This window comes from Magnolia sinica, chromosome 13 (assembly GCF_029962835.1).
Source record: "Magnolia sinica isolate HGM2019 chromosome 13, MsV1, whole genome shotgun sequence".
In the NCBI taxonomy this organism is placed as follows: Eukaryota; Viridiplantae; Streptophyta; class Magnoliopsida; order Magnoliales; family Magnoliaceae; genus Magnolia; species Magnolia sinica.
Genome location: NC_080585.1, coordinates 84,104,911 through 84,125,728, shown reverse-complemented (window position 1 = coordinate 84,125,728; position 20,818 = coordinate 84,104,911). Strand labels below are relative to the sequence as shown.

General features: G+C 38.7%; 1 protein-coding gene across 4 annotated transcripts; it reads left to right on the top strand.

Annotated features, from left to right (window-relative positions):
- Positions 1-14,613: 14,613 nt before the first annotated feature.
- On the top strand, positions 14,614-16,048 carry LOC131223937 (protein EARLY RESPONSIVE TO DEHYDRATION 15-like). Of its 4 annotated transcripts, none has more exons than XM_058219538.1 (2): positions 14,614-14,910; positions 15,685-16,048. In XM_058219538.1, the coding sequence occupies exons 1-2, from the start codon at positions 14,664-14,666 to the stop codon at positions 15,846-15,848; spliced, it is 411 nt and encodes a 136-aa protein (XP_058075521.1). In that variant the 5' UTR covers positions 14,614-14,663; the 3' UTR covers positions 15,849-16,048. The 4 variants fall into 4 exon arrangements, with proteins under 4 accessions (XP_058075521.1, XP_058075520.1, XP_058075519.1 ...); XM_058219537.1 differs by having other exon boundaries at positions 14,615-14,910; positions 15,682-16,048; XM_058219536.1 differs by having other exon boundaries at positions 14,618-14,910; positions 15,679-16,048.
- The last annotated feature ends 4,770 nt before the right edge of the window (positions 16,049-20,818 follow it).

Sequence of the window (20,818 nt, the reverse complement as noted above, 5' to 3'; positions counted from 1 at the left end):
TTTTAAAACCCCATGTTACGGGTTTAAATGGTAACACCTGAGTAGCAGAAGTGCGGGGCGTTTCAAAACCAAATAACTTGAATTAAAATAAAATAAGCATGAAACCAAACTACAAGCTTCACCTTTTAGCTCTAGGTAAGAGATTAGCCAACCATAGACATGATTGAACTAGAACTCTTAAAGAAAAACATAAAAACTAATTAGAAAAGAAAGATTGGAGAAGGACTCCTTGAAGCACCATGACTCCTTACTCTACTCCTTCTACCCTAATTTGTGGTTAGAGACTCCTAAAACACCCCTAGTTATAAGCTTAAATCGGACTGACTTCAAAACTGCCTTAATTTACGCAGCTATCGCAGTTTCGATGGCATCGAAGTTCTATCGAACAGTTCGATTCGAATTTGGAAACTGTCAGCAATCAACTTTTGGATCTGTGTAAGTCATTGATGACATTGCCCGTTCTTTGATGGCATCGAACTGGCCTTCGATGGGATCGAACATGTCGTCGATGGGATCAAACAATGCTCCAAACTGTCCAACAAGTAAATCCCATAATTCATAATTTTTCTGATGTCATCGAACTAGCTTCGATGACATCGAGCACTTCTTTGATGGGATCGAACCCTCCTTAGATGACATTGAATGGGTCCCAAATATGTCCAACAAGGAAATCAGATTTTTTCTATTTTTGCAATGGGATCGAGCCGCCTTCGATGTTATTGAACACTTAACTTTGATGGCATCGAAGCAGTGTTCGATGCATTGAACTGTCTTGTTCAGTAATTTGATTTTTTACACTTTTGAATTTTCAGTTTTCTTCTTTCTTCACTTGGTTTCCTTAGACATTGGACTCTTGAAATCTTCAATCTTGACCTTCAAAGATCCAATCATCTTTTAGTAATCTCTTGAGCATTAAATCCATGCTTTCAGCATCCTTTTCACCTTAAGCTCTCAAAATCACCTCATAAGAGAAAACATGTTAAAATAGATCAATTAAACACCTTAATGTTCATAAAACCAATGCATAACTAGGGGGTAATATGCAATATTTCACACTTAACACACCCCCCAACCAGCATTTTGCTAGTCTCGAGCAAAACATGGGTGAAACAATCTTTCAAATTTTCAAACCTTTCTTAGATAATAACATTTTGTGTAATCTCAACATATATGAGTAAAATCCTGAGATGTAAGAATAAAACAATATCAATCTAAAGCTTAACATGATTAGTAAACAAATGAACTGTCTTATTTCATCAATTGATTAGTAAAATATATCCAAACATTAAGTTCCTAGTGTGCTTAGTGGTTCACAACTCACATTCCATGAAAGTTAACTTTTATTTCATAATGTTAGCCATGTTCATTACTTCAAAGTGGACATATTAACACAAGCAACTAATTTTGAACCTATCTCCATTTCACTTATTTCCAGCTTTCAACTTTTCCTTAATGGCTTTTTCATTCTTCATTCTTTTCTTTTTCTTTATGTTATCTTGATTTCTCATTCAAACATATACAATATATAGCCATGTTCAACTATTTTCTAGCTGGTTTTCTTCTTTTTAAGGTAGATAGGAATATCCAGACTTGGTTCCTAACGCTTCTTAGTAATACTCATACTAAGACAATGAATTCAAGCTATTTTCAAAGATCATGAGTTAAATGTGATTTGTGAGTTAGACTATTGATGTTTAAACCTTTCATCAATCAATTTATTAGGAATCTTTTAAAAGTTTACTAACTAACTAAACTCTATAATTTTAAAAGTTATTCTATATCTCATCATTATACTCAAATATATTCAAATTCACACAATTTCACTTTCTAAAAGATTTTTGAAACTGAAAATTCAAAAAATTTCAAAGAATTTCAAAGACTTCTGTTCAACATAACAGAAAATATTGATTACTCTACCTAATCTCACCCCCAACCTAAAATCCACATTGCCCTCAATGTAAAATATATGTGCAATATAATCAACATGAGATAACAAAAATAAAAAGAGGAGTGATAAGAATGATAGTACCTGAGGAAGATAACTGAATTGATTTGAGGTCTTCATCATTCTAAAAGGATTAGCATGAAACTAAAATAATACTAAAACAAAAAACTATCCTAGTTCTAAATCCTAAGAAAGTAAGAAATCTAACTATACCTTCATCAGACTAAAAGGTCAATCTTGATACACAAGATCAATCAGAGATATGGACATATCTTATGAATCAAACTTCTTAACGAATGGTTTAAGAAGATGACCATTTACTTTGAAGATGTTGCTATTCATCAGATTCTCAATCTTAACAGCCCCATGAGGATAGATGGTTTTAACTATAAAGAGGCCGGTCTAACGAGATCTCAACTTACCGGGAAAAAGGTGAAGTCGAGAATTATACAAGAGGACTCTTTGATTTGGTATGAATAATTTCCAAAGAATTTCCCAGACATGGAATAGTTTCATCTTGTCCTAGTAAATTCTTGAATTCTTATAAGCATCATTCCAGATTTTTTTTAAGAGTTTGATCAATTGTAATTTGCATAGCGAGCCCGCGTTGTCCAAATTGAAGTTAAAATTCTTAATTGCCCAATAAGCCTTATGTTTCAGCTCCACAGGCAAATGGCAAGCCTTCCCATGTACAAGTCTAAAGGGAGACATTCCAATAGAGGTCTTATAGGCCGTACGGTAAGCCCATAATGTATCGGTTAATTGAATTGATCAATCCTTATGATCGGGGTTAACTGTTTTCTCCAAAATCTGTTTAATCTCCATATTTGAAATTTCATCTTGGCTACTTGTCTGAGGGCGATAGGGGGTAGTCACTTCATGTGAAATGCCATATTTCTTCATTAAATTTTCGAATGGCCTATTATAAAAATAAGATCCTCTATCACTTATGATGACTTGTGGAGTTTCGAACTATAATAAAATGTTTTCTTTTAAAAACTTAATGATTATTTGATGGTCATTATTTCAGTACAGAATAGCCTCAACCCATTTGGTAACATAGTCTACTACAAGCAAAATATAGAGATTTCTAAAAGATTAGAGGAATGGTCCCATGAAATCAATGCCCCAATAGTCAAATGCTTCAATAAGGAGAATGGGATTTAGTGGCATCATATTTCTACAAGACAATCCTTTCAATTTTTGACAACGTTCACACACTTTGCAGAATTCATATGAGTCTTTGAACATAATAGGCCAATAAAAGCCACACTGCAGAATTTTAGTCGTGGTCTTCTTAGTCGAGAAGTAGCCATCATAGGCTTGAAAATGACCAAAGGAGATAATACTATATTGTTTATTGTCAGGAACACATCTCCTAATTATTTGATATGGGCAGTATTTAAACAAATATGAATAATCCCAAATAAACTTACGCACCTCGATGTAGATTTTCTTCTTATCTTGCGCAGTCCAATGAATCGACGTAATACTTGTAGCAAGATAATTCCCAATGTAAGCAAACTAAGGTAATTGGGCGACCTAAAAGACTCGTTCGTCAGGGAACATGTCATTTATCAATATTGTCTCAATGGAATATACTAGGACAGGTTTAGAGAGATGGTCAACCACTACATTCTCTACTCCTTTCTTGTCTCATATCTCAATACTGAATTCTTGGAGTAGGAGGATCCATCTTAATAAGCGAGGCTTAGCATCCTTCTTAGAAAGAAGGTACTTCAGCACCACATGCTCGGTATAAATGATGATCTTGGATCCTATCAAGTAAGACCTAAACTTGTCCAAAGAAAACGCTACGACTAGGAGTTCCTTTTCCGTAGTAGAGTAGTTTACTTGGGCAGAATTTAGAGTTCTACTTGCGTAGTAGATCACATATGGCTTCTTATCTTTTCTCTGGCCTAACACCACCCTAATAGCATAATCGGTCGCGTCACACATAATCTCAATAGAAAGATTCCAATCAAGTGGTCATATGATGGGAGTGCTCGTCAACATGCCCTTAAGCTTGGAGAAAGCTTTTTAGCATTCTTCACTCCACTCGAATGTAATATCCTTTTGGAGAATATTACATATAGGATGAGAAAGATAACTAAAGTCCTTAATGAATCTTCTGTAAAAACTAGCGTGTCTTAGAAAGGATCACACGTCACGTATGCTTTTGAGTGAAGGTAAGTTAGAGATTAAGTCAATTTTTGAATAGTCTACTTTGATTCCATTAGACAATGTAATGTGTCCAAGGAAACCATAAAATGATACTTCTCCTAATTAAGCACCAAGTTCTTTTGTTCACATTTCTTCAGCACCAACTTAAGATGTTCAATACATTTGCTTAAAGAAGAACCAAAGATAGAGAAGTCGTCTATGAAGACCTTTAAAAATTGTCCGACCATGTCAGAAAAAATGCTCAACAATCACTAAAAAGTAGTGGGAGCATTACATAATATAAATGACATCCTTCGATATGCAAAAGTGCCAAAGGGACATGTAAATGTTGCCTTCTCTTAATATTCAAGGGCTATCTCTATATGATTGTAGCCTAAATAACTTTCCAGAAAACAGTAATCGGAATGACTGGCTAACCTTTTCAAAATTTAATCAACGAAAGACAAAGGAAAGTGGTCTGTCCTAGTGACGGTATTCAACTTTGGTAGTCAATGCATATTCTCCAACCAGTCGTAACTCTAATTGGCACAAGTTCATTATCCACATTAGTTACGATGGTGATCCTGGATTTCTTGGAAACTACTTGAGTTGGACTCACCCATTGACTATCGAATATAGGATATATATTACCCATATCCAATAGCTTAAGCACCTCAGCTTTAACCACTTCCATGTTTGGATTTAATTGGCATTGTGGTTGTCTAGAAGTTTTTGCATTGTCCTCGAGGTGAATGCGATGAGTACAAATCAAAGGATCAATTCCCTTGAGGTTCGCGATTGTCCACCCAAGGGCTCCTTTGTGTTCTTTGAGAGTAGAAATGATCATACTCTCTTGTTTATTATCCAAGCGAGAAGAAATCACCATCAGATATGTCTCATCTTGACCCAAGTAAGCATATTTAAGATCGGCAGGTAAAGGTTTCATGCCAAGCTTCTGTGTCTTGATACTAAACGATAGAGGCTTTGTCTCAGTTTGAAGCAAAATTTCAAATTGTGGCCCCCACCAGTTAGTTTCAAGTACCGATGTCGCATTAGGTAATGCATTCATCTTGTTAATCGTCTTATCATCTAAATCAGGGGAGTGGGTCAAGCATGTCTCTAAATTATCAGAGTATAGAGTCAAAAGTTCTCTATCTTCCACGAATGAATCGATCATGTTTATTTCATGGGCATCATCGAAATCTTTAGGTTGTTTGCACATGTTAAAGATATTCATCTCTAATCTCATGAACTTGAAAGATAATTTCATAACTCCATTCCTACAAATGATGATGGCATTTGATGTAGTTAGGAATGGTAGGCCAAGGATGACGGGAATTTGAGTGCTTATGTCTATGATGGGCTGTGTGTCCAAGATAATAAAATATAATGGATAGTATAATTTATCTATTTGCACAAGTACATCCTCTATCATCCCCCTCGGTATATGAATGGTCGATCAGCAAGTTGAAGTGTGGTCCTAGTGAGTTTTAATTCACCAAGACCAACAAACCAAGTATGGGATCAGATTTATGCTCGCTCCTAAGTCAAGAAGTGCATGCCCAATTTGGTAATTCCCAATCACACAAGAGATGGTTGTGCTACCAGGATCTTTGTATTTTTATGGTACATCTTTCTTGAGTATAGTTGTTCGTCGTTGATTTGACGGTCCTTTCTCCAGCATGAGTGACGGGTGCGTGGGCATGCCATAATTGGGATTGTGATTTCAATTCAAACTAAACAACAATGACCCCGAGCGCCAAGGTAGGCAGACACTGAGTATGACCGAGATCTGAGGAGATCGGTTGCCTATTCAGCCACTTGCTAAATGGATCAAGTGATAGTCGAAGGGTGGGGTTCGTCCTCTGATGATGGGTTTCTCCTTGCCTTCCGTACGAAAGGACTTCCTTAATACATGAAGAGTGGAATGTAAAAAAGAGAAATTGAAATCAACTGCTAGAGAGTGCTAAGAGGGTAACTAATTTCATGAACTCTTATTACAAACTCACAGGACCAATCGAGGAACTTGAACATCTTGCTATCCTTCTTTTTTGGATTTGCCGCCATCTCCTATGTGTTAATGCTCAACAAGTTACGACTGAGTACGTTGCTTTGGACAAATGCCTAGTCCAAGGTCAACAAATAACACTGGCACTGTTCGTTCTTAGCCATTTGTATAGGGGTCTCTATGAAGTTAATTCGAGAGGATTATATTCAGCTGGGGGCCCTATATGGCTTATATAGATGTGGTTTGTTGCGTATTTTCGACCACAACTCTTCAGCCAAGAACACATCGGTCAATCATTTTTCTCATATGGCGACCAAATTTTACATATCCCTGTAGAAATCGCTACCATTGTTGAGTATTTGCAAGAATTCTTATCTCTTAATCTTCTTGATAATAGTCCATCCTTCATGCCCTTCGGAGAGAAAAATACTTACGGACCAAAATGGCTTACCGGACAGTTTGATCCTACTAACGAACACGCAATTGGTCATCTTCATCATGCTTGGAATTGTTTTGGTGTCGATCGAGATTTGGTTTTCAGAGGCGTGATTGAGAAAGAAAAAAATGCAAAAGCCAGAATTAAACAGTATTGTCCTTCTCTGTTTGCTAGGCAATTAAACTTCGTACAACACATCCCCTGTCCTCTCATTCATAAAACTAATAGCCAACCTCCATTCGGCCTTGTGATAGTCACTAACAAAGAATTTTACATTTCTCTTAACTTATCTTACCACAAAGAAGCAATCGCTCTTTAGATGCCAGTGTACCAGAACACCCTGCAATGCTAGATAACTTCATATCTTGGTGGAAGCGTCAGTATGTCAAGCTTTTAGGCAGTTGAAGAACCAAGGAACTTTCACATTAGCTCTGCTCTCATCTAGGCCTAACAAAGAGTAAAAAGAGGGCTCTTCCCGCTTTCCCTGTTATCACTGCCAAAAGGACGACAAGGGCGAAGACAAGGCTGACTAGTACAGTTTCTACATCGGTGGCCGAACCTCCGTACCCAGATGTTCCACAAATCACCCAAGAACATCTCGATATCTTGGCAACTGCTTAGCCACAATGGATGGCTCCAAGGAAGATTTCTAAACTTGGAGGTATCAACCCTCCCCCAAATCCTCATGTTTTTCCTTTACAACAATCAAATCCTCCAGACTACCCTTCTTCCACAAAACACTGGCCGCAAAAAAGAAATAAGAAATTGACAGATACTTCTTCTGCCAAGGCCATTTGAGCTTTTGAAAAATACATCAAAGTAAAATACTAGCCTCATCATAGCGAAGCAGATTATTCTGAAGAAATAGCTGCAAACATTCAATGGCATGAAGAAGCTCATATTAATAAATGCTTTTGCAGATGGATCCAAGACAAAGAGAGAATAGATGACCCTAATCTTTTACTTGACAAATACCTTAAGCCATATCATCTGCAACCGCCACCATTTCCTACTGCACCTTTAACATTTGCAACTACCATAAAAAATTCCGCATCTATTCAGGGAGAGAGAATCTAACCTGCAATTCGTCTCGGTCTAGGTGGAGACTGTTTCCTTTACTTTCCTGCTTAGTTTTGCCATTCTCATTTTAGCATTGATCATAATTACTTTGATCTCATAGTGACTTACGAATTTCCTAGATCACCACATGCTCGAGGACATAACATAAAGACGATATTAGCGATTCCGTTGGCCGCACTTCCCCCTATGTCTCATACCTTCACTAGTGAGGTAGCAATAGTTATCACTCCTATAATTCTTGAAGATCCCACTCCTGTAGTCGTAATAATAGTGCCTTTAGATTCAGAGACGATGACTAGCACAAAAGATACTTCGCCTGGAGTTGATACTACTCTTGATAATTCACAGCAGATTCATTCCTCGTCCGCATCAGTCATGCGACAAAGAGCTTCAATCTCCCCTATTCGACCTTTCAAGTTAGCTATGGTTCCATCACTTCCCTCACTATCCACAACAATAGGAGAGATCCCAACTCCAACTGAGCTTGCCGTGGTCGAGACGATAGAAGTTTCTGATCGATCGAACGAAACTAAAAGAGTTGTAACAGAAGAGGAAGTGACAGCCGATTCTCCTGAAGAGGTGGTTGACCAAGTTTTTGCTGAAGTTTCAGAATGACCGTCGGTTGATGCTGACCAGCGGCCCGAGTTTGTTTCGACCGATACGCCTAATAAACCGGCTGAGTTGGAAGTAGTTGATATAATTCCTCCCTCACCTTCTCCATCGACTGCTCATGAGGTCGATACTTCGGCTCTCATCATTCCTTCTTCTGTTGACGATGTCATCTCCCTTCTCAAGAAAGCCATTGTTAGAGAAACACCCACAACAACATCTCCTCTCGAACATGACAGTATCCAGAGTTTACAAATTGAATTGCACGAACACCCACAACAACATCTCCTCTCGAACATGACAGTATCCATAGTTTACAAATTGAATTGCACGGCCCCCTTCAAAAAGGATTAGCCAAAACCTTCGATGCTGAATTGATAACCAAGATCGTCCAGTTAATTGATTTGGCATGTGTGATATCTCACTCAGTCCCATCTCTAATGACCAGATTGCCACCTCTCCTGGAGTTTCAGAGGATACTTGACATGTATTGTCGAGCCAAGGCAGTTGTTACCGATCTTGAGACAAAAAGACGAGTGGCCGATCTCCAAAAAGCTAGTGCACAAGAAATTGCTCAAGAACTCGTAGCCAAGAACGCTATTGTGAAAGCCGCTGAGATGGAAATTGAGAGCTTAGGAGCCAGCATTGTGACCTTAAAGGCTGAGTTGATTACGTTATGGAAACATATGGCTAATAAGTGAGTAGAACATGATAAGACACTTGAAGAGATTTCCAGATTAATTCATGCAGCACGTCTTCGAGTAGAAGATGTTGGCCAATTATCTCGATCATCGACAAAAGAAGAAGCATCACTATGGGCTGCCAGAAGACGACTAAAGATGGTCGAAAATTCTAGCAAAATCTCGTATCCTCTGACTTGTAACTTTCTTGCGTAAATGAATAACTATTAAGCTTTTTAAGTCCTGATTGCTTTGAGTAACCATTTTGGACATGTTCTCCCACGCCTTTCTCGAAACTCCCTCTATTTTCGAATTTTATGCTTTAACTGCCCACGTTCCGCATGAACTATGATGTGTGAACTCCTAGTGTTGCACCACTTATAGATAGCGGCCTTGTATGACCTACTATTTAAACAATATTGAGTTTCTAACCTAGCCATTATCCTTTTTAATATAGCTTTTAGTAATGGCTATTGAGATACCTTCCCTTATTGCTGGTGCTGATTCTTTTCTTCAGGAGATCTTGAAGGAAGGGTTGAAAGATTTTTCTTTTTCTTTCCTACCATCTGACATGAAAAAGTTCATCGCTGATGCCTCCTGTTCGCTCGGTTGTAATCCTTCAACCGAACTAAACAATCGGCTGGAATAATTACTCCAGAAACTGAAGCAGCTAACTAGCATGACAGATTGCTACGAAAAAGCCTTCTTCCGTCATAGCGTAAATAAATCTCATCTTGAGCAACAAGAAGCGGTCATGAAGGATTTGGCTGACATGAGTGACAAATATGAAAGAGCTTGGTACCATAAGATACGATGCATTCAGGTTCATCAATTTAATCGGTCGATACTCCGAACACTATAGTCATATCGCTCTGACATGACATACGAACTACGAGATGTTAAAGATATGACCAATTCAACGGATTTAGAATTTATAAACGAATAGATCCATCTGTATCGGGCTCGGTTGACAGCGAGTTATACTGCAAAAAGGGAAACTGAAATCAAGGTTTGCTCAATCGCTGCTTATGTTGATCAACTACTTCATTTCTTACCAATCCTCATTGAAGAGGGGGACCGTTAGGAACCAACTAAGTAAAAAAAATGAGGCAAAAATGCAAGCCCTCTTGAAAGAATTTGAAAGTCTGAAGGAGTAGTTTAATTGGCCTTTATTGCCTCCGAATTTCCATCTTTCTTTATGTAATAATGTGGTCGGCGACTGCCAATGCAATGAAATAAACTTAAAAAAAAAAAAAAAAAAACTTTCGACCAATACTTAGTCTCCATGCATTTCATATTCTGAACAAGCGTATACATAGGATAGATGACTTATTTATACATTCCCTTGGTTTATGTGCAGTAGTATGGCTATCCGTACTTAGCCATTCTCTCACATATCCACCACATCTCCTCTTGTAGTGATACATCATGTCAAGTGAAATCAATTCTCGCTATTTTTCAATGCATCCATAATAACTGCATTTATATACTGGAAAACTCAACCGACACTCTTCCTTTACATGCATTAACCCTTCTTCACCTCATTCTTCCTATAAAATGGGGATTTCAAGCTTCAAATTTTCACAACCCAATGATCTCCCTCACGCCCATCTTTGGTTAAGATGAATATCCTTGCTCCACCTCCAGAACCAAAAAACCTTCTTTAATATTAGATCTTACCTAGACATATGTCTTTTTTCTCCTTCATTCTTCCGAATACTACCGATTGTATAATAGGTGGTTGGTCAACATAGGCAATCATGGAAATTTTCCAGTTATCTGAAAAACCAAGAGATGACGCTGTGGTAATTGAGCGTCGACCGCTTTATCATTCACTTTCTTTCTCCGAATTAAGGGATTCCGCCAGCTCATCAAGAAATGGCTTAGCAGAACGTAAGGAAGAGATCTCATGGATGTGGCTCTTTTAATGAGGGGTCATGGTCATCTGAGGCTTTCCGTACACAAGGAAAATTGATGACTCGGTTCAGGTCCACAGACTATACTCAAACCGATCTTCTCTGATCATCAAAAGGGATATCCTCATTGACCAAATTCCCGGTTACTTTTCGGCCAAAAATTTCAATCTCCAGCGAGATTGATCATGTATCGGCCAAAAGGGATTCAGGAATCAAGCCATCTAGGACCTTACCACTTATGTCAAGAAATGGCTTGGCGAAACGTAATACGCAGGGTCCTTGGTAGGACTACTTCAGGGGAAACATTACATGGCATAGAAGGTGGGATGGTATATGACCAATCGAAGACGCGTAATCGCAACATTGACCATTTTCTTTGCCACAACTTGTCCCCTCCATCCTCATCTTTTCTATCTAGGTATCTTGTAATAAGTAGACCAGGGCCTTAGTACCATTCTTACTATCAAGAGAGGTCCTCTAATCTTATGTAATCATGTGGTTCAAAACCAGCAAAGCAATGAAATGATACAGGCTTATTCGGTCGAAAAATCCTTAAATTTTACAAATGTTTGCCTTATAGTCATGAAAATGGAATGGTTATGCTTGATAATCTCATATCTTGTCTCAATTATCAAAACAATCAGCCACTATTATGATAGATGTATCTAATTTAATTAAAGGCATGTAGGTTTGCTTGCCCAAATTGGTCATTGACCCTTAAAGAGACCATGGTCCCTACGTTGGAACCATTTATCTTCATCATGAGCAACCATTTACTTTGCAACATGCATGTTTGGTATGCTGAACCATAGATGCAACACTTAAACCTTTCAGAACTTGAGCCATTATTCTTGAATAAGGCTCCGACTACTCAGCTACCATCCACAACTCCGGGAATATCTCCTTTATTATCGAGAACCTAATCGTCATTTGGTTAATCATGCACATTAATTGCCGCCTTTAAACTCATTCTATACAAGAAAGACTTAAGCATCAAATGGACTAACCTTAATCAATGCCTTTACAAGACATTTTCAATGGATTATCTTAAGCTTCTGGATGACATCGTCGATGGAGGTGTAGAAACTTTCTCGCACTCTTTGTTGACAGATGAATGACTCTCATTCCTCTAAGACATTAGTGAGGTTCCTGAACAGGAGCAGCCTCCCTCAAAAATTTTAAATATCTTCTTAGAACTCAAATGCCTCGGACATATGTTTGCCGAAGCAGATGTTGAATTCGATCGCTACACGACCACTCTGAAACACCTATCGGCTCTCAACTGAGAATGTCATACTCTGCCAACCCGCTACCAGGAAGCCTGGAAGGATCAACTACACTGGACTCATGAAGATGAGTTTAACAAAAAAAAATGTTGCAGAGTTTAAAATGCTTACTTGCCCAGCTCATCGACGATCTGGCCGAAACCCGTAAAATCTTTCCTCACCGCGACTGGCCAAAGAGTGCAGAGCTGATTGCATTTACAGAAGCCCAGGTATCTCTCTACGAAGGGCATACTGAGATAAGAAAGAAATGTTCGACCGACTCAGAGATGGCTAACATTGACCGTCATCTAAACTATATCGAACGTGATGTGGAGACGTTGGTGAGTCAGGAGACGTCCTAGAGTGAGAGAAAGAATCGGGTGAAGGATGCAAAGAAGGCTACTGCTCAATCTTTTTCTCACGCCAAGTGTGCTAGAGGATGACTTAGCTATCTGATCTTCCCCCCCTTGTTTTCTTCTTTGCATATAATCTTTCCTGCCCCAACATGGGTAAAACTCATGGCCTCTGGGCCTTTATTCAACTAGATTAACTACGCCCCATTTAAGGGTTTTTATTCAATTTCATTGCAATTTTCTTTACTAACTTGGCTTGGCCTGATCTCTGATGACCTCCCATAGTGGAGGGGATTCTTGCTTCAAAAATCAATCGTTTATAGGTGTTGGGGTGATATTACCATTTAAATCTTTAAGGAGGTACACCCTGGCTCTTAAAACTTGCTCGATGGTATATGGTTTGTCTCATGTGTGGGACCATTTTCCTAATGCTCGGTCTTTCTGATCGATAGGAAGGATCATCTTCCAAACTGTCTCCTTCCTTGACAACTTTTCCTTTAACTCTTTCGTTGTATACTCGGGCCATGGCCGCTTTATTGGCCATAATAGAATTCAATGCCCTAATGCGAGTCTCATCCATTCCTTCAAGCTCAGCCAACATTGCCTCTGTGAATTCAGATGGACTTAATTGTGATTGATGGGCAACTTGCATAGACGGAATCATAACTTCCAAAAGCAAAACTACTTCATGTCCGTAAGTTAGCATAAACGAACTAACCCCTATGCTAGTACAAGGTGATACCCTATAGGTCCATAAGGCCTTAGATAGTTTAAGATGTCATTCACTTGGATTTCCTTGTATCATTTTCCTTGGGATATTTTTGATGACTTTGTTACTGGCTTCGGCCTGACCATTAGTCTATGCACAATATGGAGTAGACCTTTGTCCCCTTGGCTGTAAACGTTGCACCTCATTCCATGTTAATAGATTCCAAAATACCAAAGCGGTGAATGATGTTTAGTTTCCATAAAACTAATACAACGCATACATCAAGGTGTGACCGGGAATCCCACCTACATCCTGGTCCAGGGTCGGCATCTAGGTCAAGCAACATGCACGGGAAATCATTTACAAGAAACATTGTGCCTGCATAGCATAATTGTTGGAGATTCAGGGCCTATTTGGGACCGTGGATTTGGAACCCCCTGGATTGGGAACCCCCAGGATTAGAAACCCCCCTGGATTTGTAATCCTCCCGTGTGTTTGGCACCCTGGAGTGTGAATCAACTTTAATCCAAAAGTACCTATCCATGATATATCTAAAGGGGTTTGAATTTAATAACTAAATCAATTTTAATATATCTAAGTAGTGATATATAAGCCCGCTGAAATATATGCTTTGTCCGAAAATGATGAAATTCCAAGTCCTGGATGGGCCACAAGCACAAGATCAAGTCTGAGTGACTAACCAATGATTTTTAATCGTTGATTTACATGGACAATGTTTGGATGGTGCTTGACAATGTCTAGACTGTTCTAATTTACATGGACAATGTTTGGGCAGTGCTAATCATCATTAGTGGGTCATGTGCCCAATAGAATGATAGTGTATAGTGACACATGTATACCTGCAACTATTGAAATGATTTTAGGTGTAATCCAATCTCTCACCGTGGATTACAAACCCCCTCAGAGAGGAGATTGGAAACCCCTGAATTTGAAACCCCCGTTACTCTATGCTACCAAACAGACAGGGAATTCGTGACCCTCCGATCCCCTCCAATCCACGGTGCCAAACGACCCCTCAAAGGATTCATTAGAAAGGTAAGTGGATTAGACGCCGGCATGACTTATTCAACACCGCGTGTGGGATCTGGTGTTTGCTTTCCATATACACAGTTTTGCTTTCAACAAAAACAATCACATGATAAAAATGGGACCATCATGCCGAAAATGAGACGGCTACGATGTTAGGTTTGAAAGGTGTACTCAGTTTATTTGGTCCACTACATGGACCAAAGGAATGAAAGAGAAAAAAAAAACAACTCTACCCGTGCGACGCGGGGAAGGGCCACCCCGTAATTTTTCTTGGATGGAGGGGATATATTCGTCAATTTTACAAAAAGATGGAGGTTAAATCCAAAGTGTTTCATTCCGTAGTTTTTAACAAAACCGAAGGGCATTTTCTACTCTCACATCCTATAAAAAGTCTCCTCCCATTAGACCTAAACCCTGCATAATAGAGCCAGCCATCTCTTGCAGTCGCAATGGACGTGATTTCGCAGCGATCATCCTCTTCTTTGAACCCTAACGCTCCGCTCTTCGTCCCGTGGGCTTATCGGACGGTGGAGGACTTTTCGGATCAGTGGTGGGAGCTGGTGCAGTCATCCGCTTGGTTTCGTGACTACTGGCTTCAGGAATGTTTCCAGGAGCCCCAAAATGACCTTGATGAACTTTTCCAGAATGACGAGCCTTCCCTGCCAGAAATCGAGGCCGTCTTCGATGGCTACAAACGTAAGCTCCCCTTGAAACCAGACTCGCTTGACTCGGGTATCTTTGAGGATTTTTTATTTTATTTTATTTTTCCCTGGTTGCTCTCCAGCGCGAGTCATGTGCGCGTGTATGCGAGATCCAAGCTGCTTATCCAGTGTGCCACACCTTACGGATATATATCCATGGCGGAAAAAATTAGAGACGGGAATCGTCTCTACCCCTCTGTCTTTGTCTGTTAATGTAGACGGAGGCTTTGTGGAGCCCACCGCGATTTCCCTGAGAAATCCACTCCATTCATCAGTTTCACAAGGTTAAAATAAGACACGAGGTCAAAAATAAGGCAGATCCAAAATTCAGTTGGGCTACGCAACGGGAAACGGTGAGAATAGAAATGCCTACCGTCGAAATCTTTCTAGAAAACAAAAAAATTAGCCGTTTCCTTTCCGTTTTCAACGTTTCCTATCGTGTGGCCTGCCTGAATTTTAGATCTGCCTCATTTTTTACCTTGGGAAACTGATGGACGGAGTGGATCTGTCACGGACTGACATCGTGAGCGGAGGTCACAGGCAATTGGCGTCCAACGCAGGCAATATAGCTTATGGGTCACCAATCTGAGCGGCTTGGATGTTGCTGATGTGAGGTCATATGCCCTGGTGGAAAACAGTTGGACAGATCGACCAAAAAAACAAAGGATCCTAATTCATGTTCTCCGAATCTTTGAGTTGAATCAGCTGAATCGGTGAGCCTAAACACTATTTAACTGATTTTCTTTTGTGGGTGTTGCAGAAGAAGAAGAAGGAGGAGGAGGAGAGGAGAAAGGATCTAGAGATGTGGTTTCAATGGCAGCATTGAAATGGACGAAAAGTCGGCTTCTGCCGAAAACTCCCAAGTTCACTGAGAAGGCGCCCAAGATTGTAAATGTGAAAGTTAGTCCCCGGATGATTCAACAGCCTAGGTAAACGGAGAGAGAGAGAGAGAGAGAGAGAGAGAGAGAGAGACGACTCAGTTCCATCTTACGTCTTCGTCTTGTAAAGGATGTTAATCAGTCTTTTCTTGTTTCTGCATCTTTTGTAAATAAGCTTATGACAGTGTTAGCTTTTTCTCCGTTTTTTGCTTGTGTTATTTAACATCGATGAAAAAAAAAAAAAGAAGAAGAAAACCTTGTCTTTTAATGATCTGAATAATTAAAGTTTTGATGCATCATAACCTAGAAATATTGATATTATGGTCGGTACTATGGATCAGGGATTTCTACATTCCCATATTTGATTTGGATGATCGTCTTTTATAATTCGTGATCAATGGCCCACATTGATGGTCGAGAAGAAAAACCAACGGGTGTAGAAAAGAGGCCAGGGATTTGACGCCTACTATCTTTCAATCTGTGGATGCTTTTGTGTTCCCCTTCGTGCATTCACTGGCTCGAGATGGAGGGTCTTCATGTGAATCAGTTGGATGTATGTTAATGTGAATAAAAAGGCCGTAGATGTTAATGTGATTTGATGGCCCGATCAAGTATATGAATGAGTTGGATGTATGTGGCCCAATGGTAATCTTCATGTGAATAAAATGGCCGTGGATGTTAATGTGATTCGACGGGATGTACTTGTCACTGAAAGGTTATATTGCAATAAAGCATACAAAGTTAAGTTGAAAGATTCAAAATTTCATGTAAGAGATGCTGCTTGTTTACAACTTGCTGTCATCCGATGCCAATGGCCTCAACTATAAGACCATTTACATGCCCACGAAGAAGAACAAGTATTACCACAAGCCTAATGTCATAGACTACCATTGTTTCCGTTCGATTTTCATGACCTGGTAAATAAAGAATAGAAAGTTTACATGATCATTAAGTTTTGAAGCATCCAAGGACAATGAAATCTTGGGAAGAGTTGTTTTCAAGCATCCAAGGACACTTTAGAAAGATTGGGAAGTGAATTGAACTCAAGGATTGACAACTCCAAAAGTAGGGCTATTGCACAATAATAACTTGATAAGACCAAGATCGAATCCATAGGAAATGATAATACGGTCTAGAACTAATTTAAGTTTAATATTTTGCCTTAGTTTTTAATTAGTGAAATAAAAAGTGTTTTCAAATAATAAATATAATAAATAAATAAAAAACCAAAGATACATAAATCCACTCATAGCAATTATAATATTCAATTTACCGATTCAATGTATATCTTAATTGGAATCGAATTTCTATCATATTCAATTGGAAGATAATTCGGTTAAATCATTCATGAATACTAACAAGAATATGATTTTAATTGAATAATTCTTTCAAGTTGGATATCAATTGTAGGGAATTAAATGCGTCCAATATACTCGGAGATGATACTAGATTAATCTATTATACATATTGATTTTTTCTCTAATTGAAGCTAAACAATTGTTAAATCAGAGCATTTATTGTACCCGGAGTATAGAATAAATCCAAAAATAAATAATTCAAAAGAACTTTAAAGTAAATCCAAATCAAATCAATTTAATTTCATTATTCAAAATAATATTATTGAATCAAATAAAATACAAACGAGGATTAAACTATAAGTTTCATCTATTAGTCTTAGTTAAGAGATTAGCCTAACATGAGTAACATCTTAAAAATAAAAACAAAAGAAAACTAGAAAGTCAAATTAGAATTGAGTTGAAGAAGAAGGGTTCGTAGAAACCTCCGTTACCCCTAAGTCTTTCTCTCAAGCCCTAATTTATACCCAGGAAAGCTTAAAACATTCATTTTGAATAGAAAAAATCTGTACTGACTTGAAACTAACTTCAATTTACACACTTTTGTTACGCTTTATTTGCAACCGAAGATAGACTTTAGTCGCACCAAACATGTCTTCATTCGCATTAAATCAGTATCTCAGTTGCGGTTGAATTTTTTCAATATTTGTCTAAAATCTCTGTCTCCCTTAGGTCGCATCGAAGTCTCCTTCGGTGGCACCAAACTCAGCTTCGGTTAGACTGAATGTCGAGCCGAATTAACTCTTAAAAACATCGTTTCTTACTAAACTATTTTGTGCACTTTCATTCGAACTGAACCAACCTTAGGTGGCAATCAATAATCTATTATTTTTACTATCAGACTTTATGATTTCTCCAGTCTTTTCTCCATCCTTTGTACTTGGTTTTCTTGAATATTTGGCATGTGAATTCATCGTTATCTTCTTTTGAGCTCTAATTTCATCCTTTTAAGCACATTTTCATCTTTGGATCTATATATAATTATATCGAATTAACACTTAATTATCAGGAAAGCTAATGTATTTGAGAGGATAAATATGCTATATTTAGAAATTATTAAAAGCTCTTTGACCATTTGGAAAAATTCAAGCTACATCTTAATTAACAAAAATATGTCTTCGAAACAACTTGGGGCCCATTTCTTGGATTCATTATCAGTGAAGATGTCATCCGGATCGAAGAGTCAAAAGCCAAAGCAATCATCGAAATTCTGCCCCTAAAGACTAGAAAAGAATTTTGAGGCATCTTGTGCAGAATTCAATACATCAGTCGCTTTATAGTCCAACTCATACTCATATAAGAGCCCATATTTAAGCTACTCCACAAAAATACACTAAAAGAATGGAACGATGACTGTCAAAAAGCCTTTAACAGAATTAAGTATCTATTGGACCCGCTAATACTAGTCTCACCGGTACCTGGACGTCCACTGCTACTCTACATCTTAATAGTTGTGGACATTATTGGGTGCATCCTAGTCTAGCACGACAACATAGGAAGAAAGGATTAAGTGATCTACTATCTCATCCGCTGATTTAGAAATTATGAGTCTAGGTACACCCGAATCGAAAAGACATACCTCACCATAAGATGGGTCACTCAATGCTTGTGTCAATATATGATCATTTATCTAATCCTCATGCTCTTAAGTATGGATCCATTGAAGTACCTATTCAAGAAACTGGCACTTGTAAAATAACAAAATGATAGTTGTCGTTTTTTGAATTTGACATTACTTCTGTCACCTAAAAAGCAATCAAGGGGCAAGCACTCATCGATTATCTCGCAACACATTCTCTGCTCGACTACTAGTCATTGAAGACTTTCTTCACCAATAAGGATATTTTATTCCTTAAAGGCGAAGAAGGACCAGAGACAGATGAGCGGACCTTGTACTTTGATGGTGCAGCAAATGCAAAAGGAAGTGAACAGGGTAATCCTTTACTCTCTAGATGACAACCCCATCCATATCTCAAACAAGCTAGCTTTTAAATGCATAAACAATGTAGCCAAATATGAAGCATGTATAGTACGCTTAAAAGAAGCAATCATCCTGAGAGTGAAGAAGTTGAGGGTTTTCGGTGATTCTCAGCTTATCATCAATCAAACCAATGGTGACTGAAAAATGAAAGACGAGAAGTTGATTCCTAATCATGTCTATCTCGAAAATCTCATCAACGAATTCCACAAAATTACCTTTACATACATGCCATGCACCAAGAATCAAATTACCCATTTTATAGCTACACTAGCATTCATGCTAGAAATTCCTAAAGGAGTAGTCCAATGGGAACTCAAGTCAAACTTTAAGAAGACCCAACATTTTGCTTAGAAATTGAAGAAGTCAAAACGCCACCTAACGGACATCCTTGGTATACTGACATTAAAAAATATCTAAAAGGCCAGGTATATTCGGAAAGTTGCACATCGACGAACCGTCATACAATTCAACGACTAGTCGTGTAGTTCACAATTAACGACAACATCCTACACAAACAATCCTCCAATTAGGTCCTGATACGGATGCATGGGCGATACAGAAGCTGTAAAAATCATGTCTGAAGCCCACATATGAATGGTCACATGATGGCCAAGAATATCCTACGACTAGTATACTACTGGCTGACTATGGAAATCGATTGCTGCCAACACGTCAGGACATGCTTCAAATGCCAAAAGCACGCGAATTAGATCCACACACTTTCTTTTGAATTATACAACCTGACGACACCGTAGCCATTCTCAATGTGAGGTATCAACATCATTAGCAAAATTTACCCCAAGGCATCCAACGCTCATGGATACATCCTGGTGGTGGTAGATTATTTCACCAAATGGGTGGAAGCAGCATCATATACCACCATAGCAGCATCACACGTGATGCGGTTCCTAAAGAACAACATCATTAGTCGATATAAAGTTCTACAGCTCATCATTACAAACAATGGGATGCCCTTAATTAATTAAAGGGTAGATAACTTTCTCGAACAATTCAAAGTGAAAAGGCACTGATCAAGCCCCTATCAACCACATATGAATGAAGGGGTTGAGGCTACCAACAAGACGCTCATTCACATCCTTGAAAAGATGGTAAAAGCATACCGTGACTGGTCAGAGATGCTTCCATATGCATCTTAGGCTTATCAAACGTTTGTGCGCACCACGACAGGCACCACTTCATACGAGCTTACATACGAAATGGTGGTTGTTCTACTAGTCAATGTTGAGATCCCCTCACTATGTATATTATTGGAAAGTGAAGTTAAAGAGGGAGAATGGTTACAGGCTTTCTATGATCAATTACTTCTGGCGAACGAAAAGTGTATGCGAGCACTATGCCATTCCCAGACTTACCAGAAGAGGATCACACGAGCATACAACAAGTGAGTCTGCATAAGAACATTTAGAGTAAGAGACATAGTAATAAAAAAAATCCTACCTCCTCACTTACTCGATCCAAGGGGCAAATTCAAGTCCACTTGAGAAGGCCTGCTCATCATTCGAGAAGTAATCCTTGGACGAGCACTCCGCCTCACCAATATGGAGGGTGAAAATCTTCTTGATCCAATCAATGCCGACCACGTCAAATTCACCACAGGTAATAGGATGATTACGAGAAGCCACCCGAGGTCATGCCCCATCCATCTACCAACATGCACAAGAAAAAGAA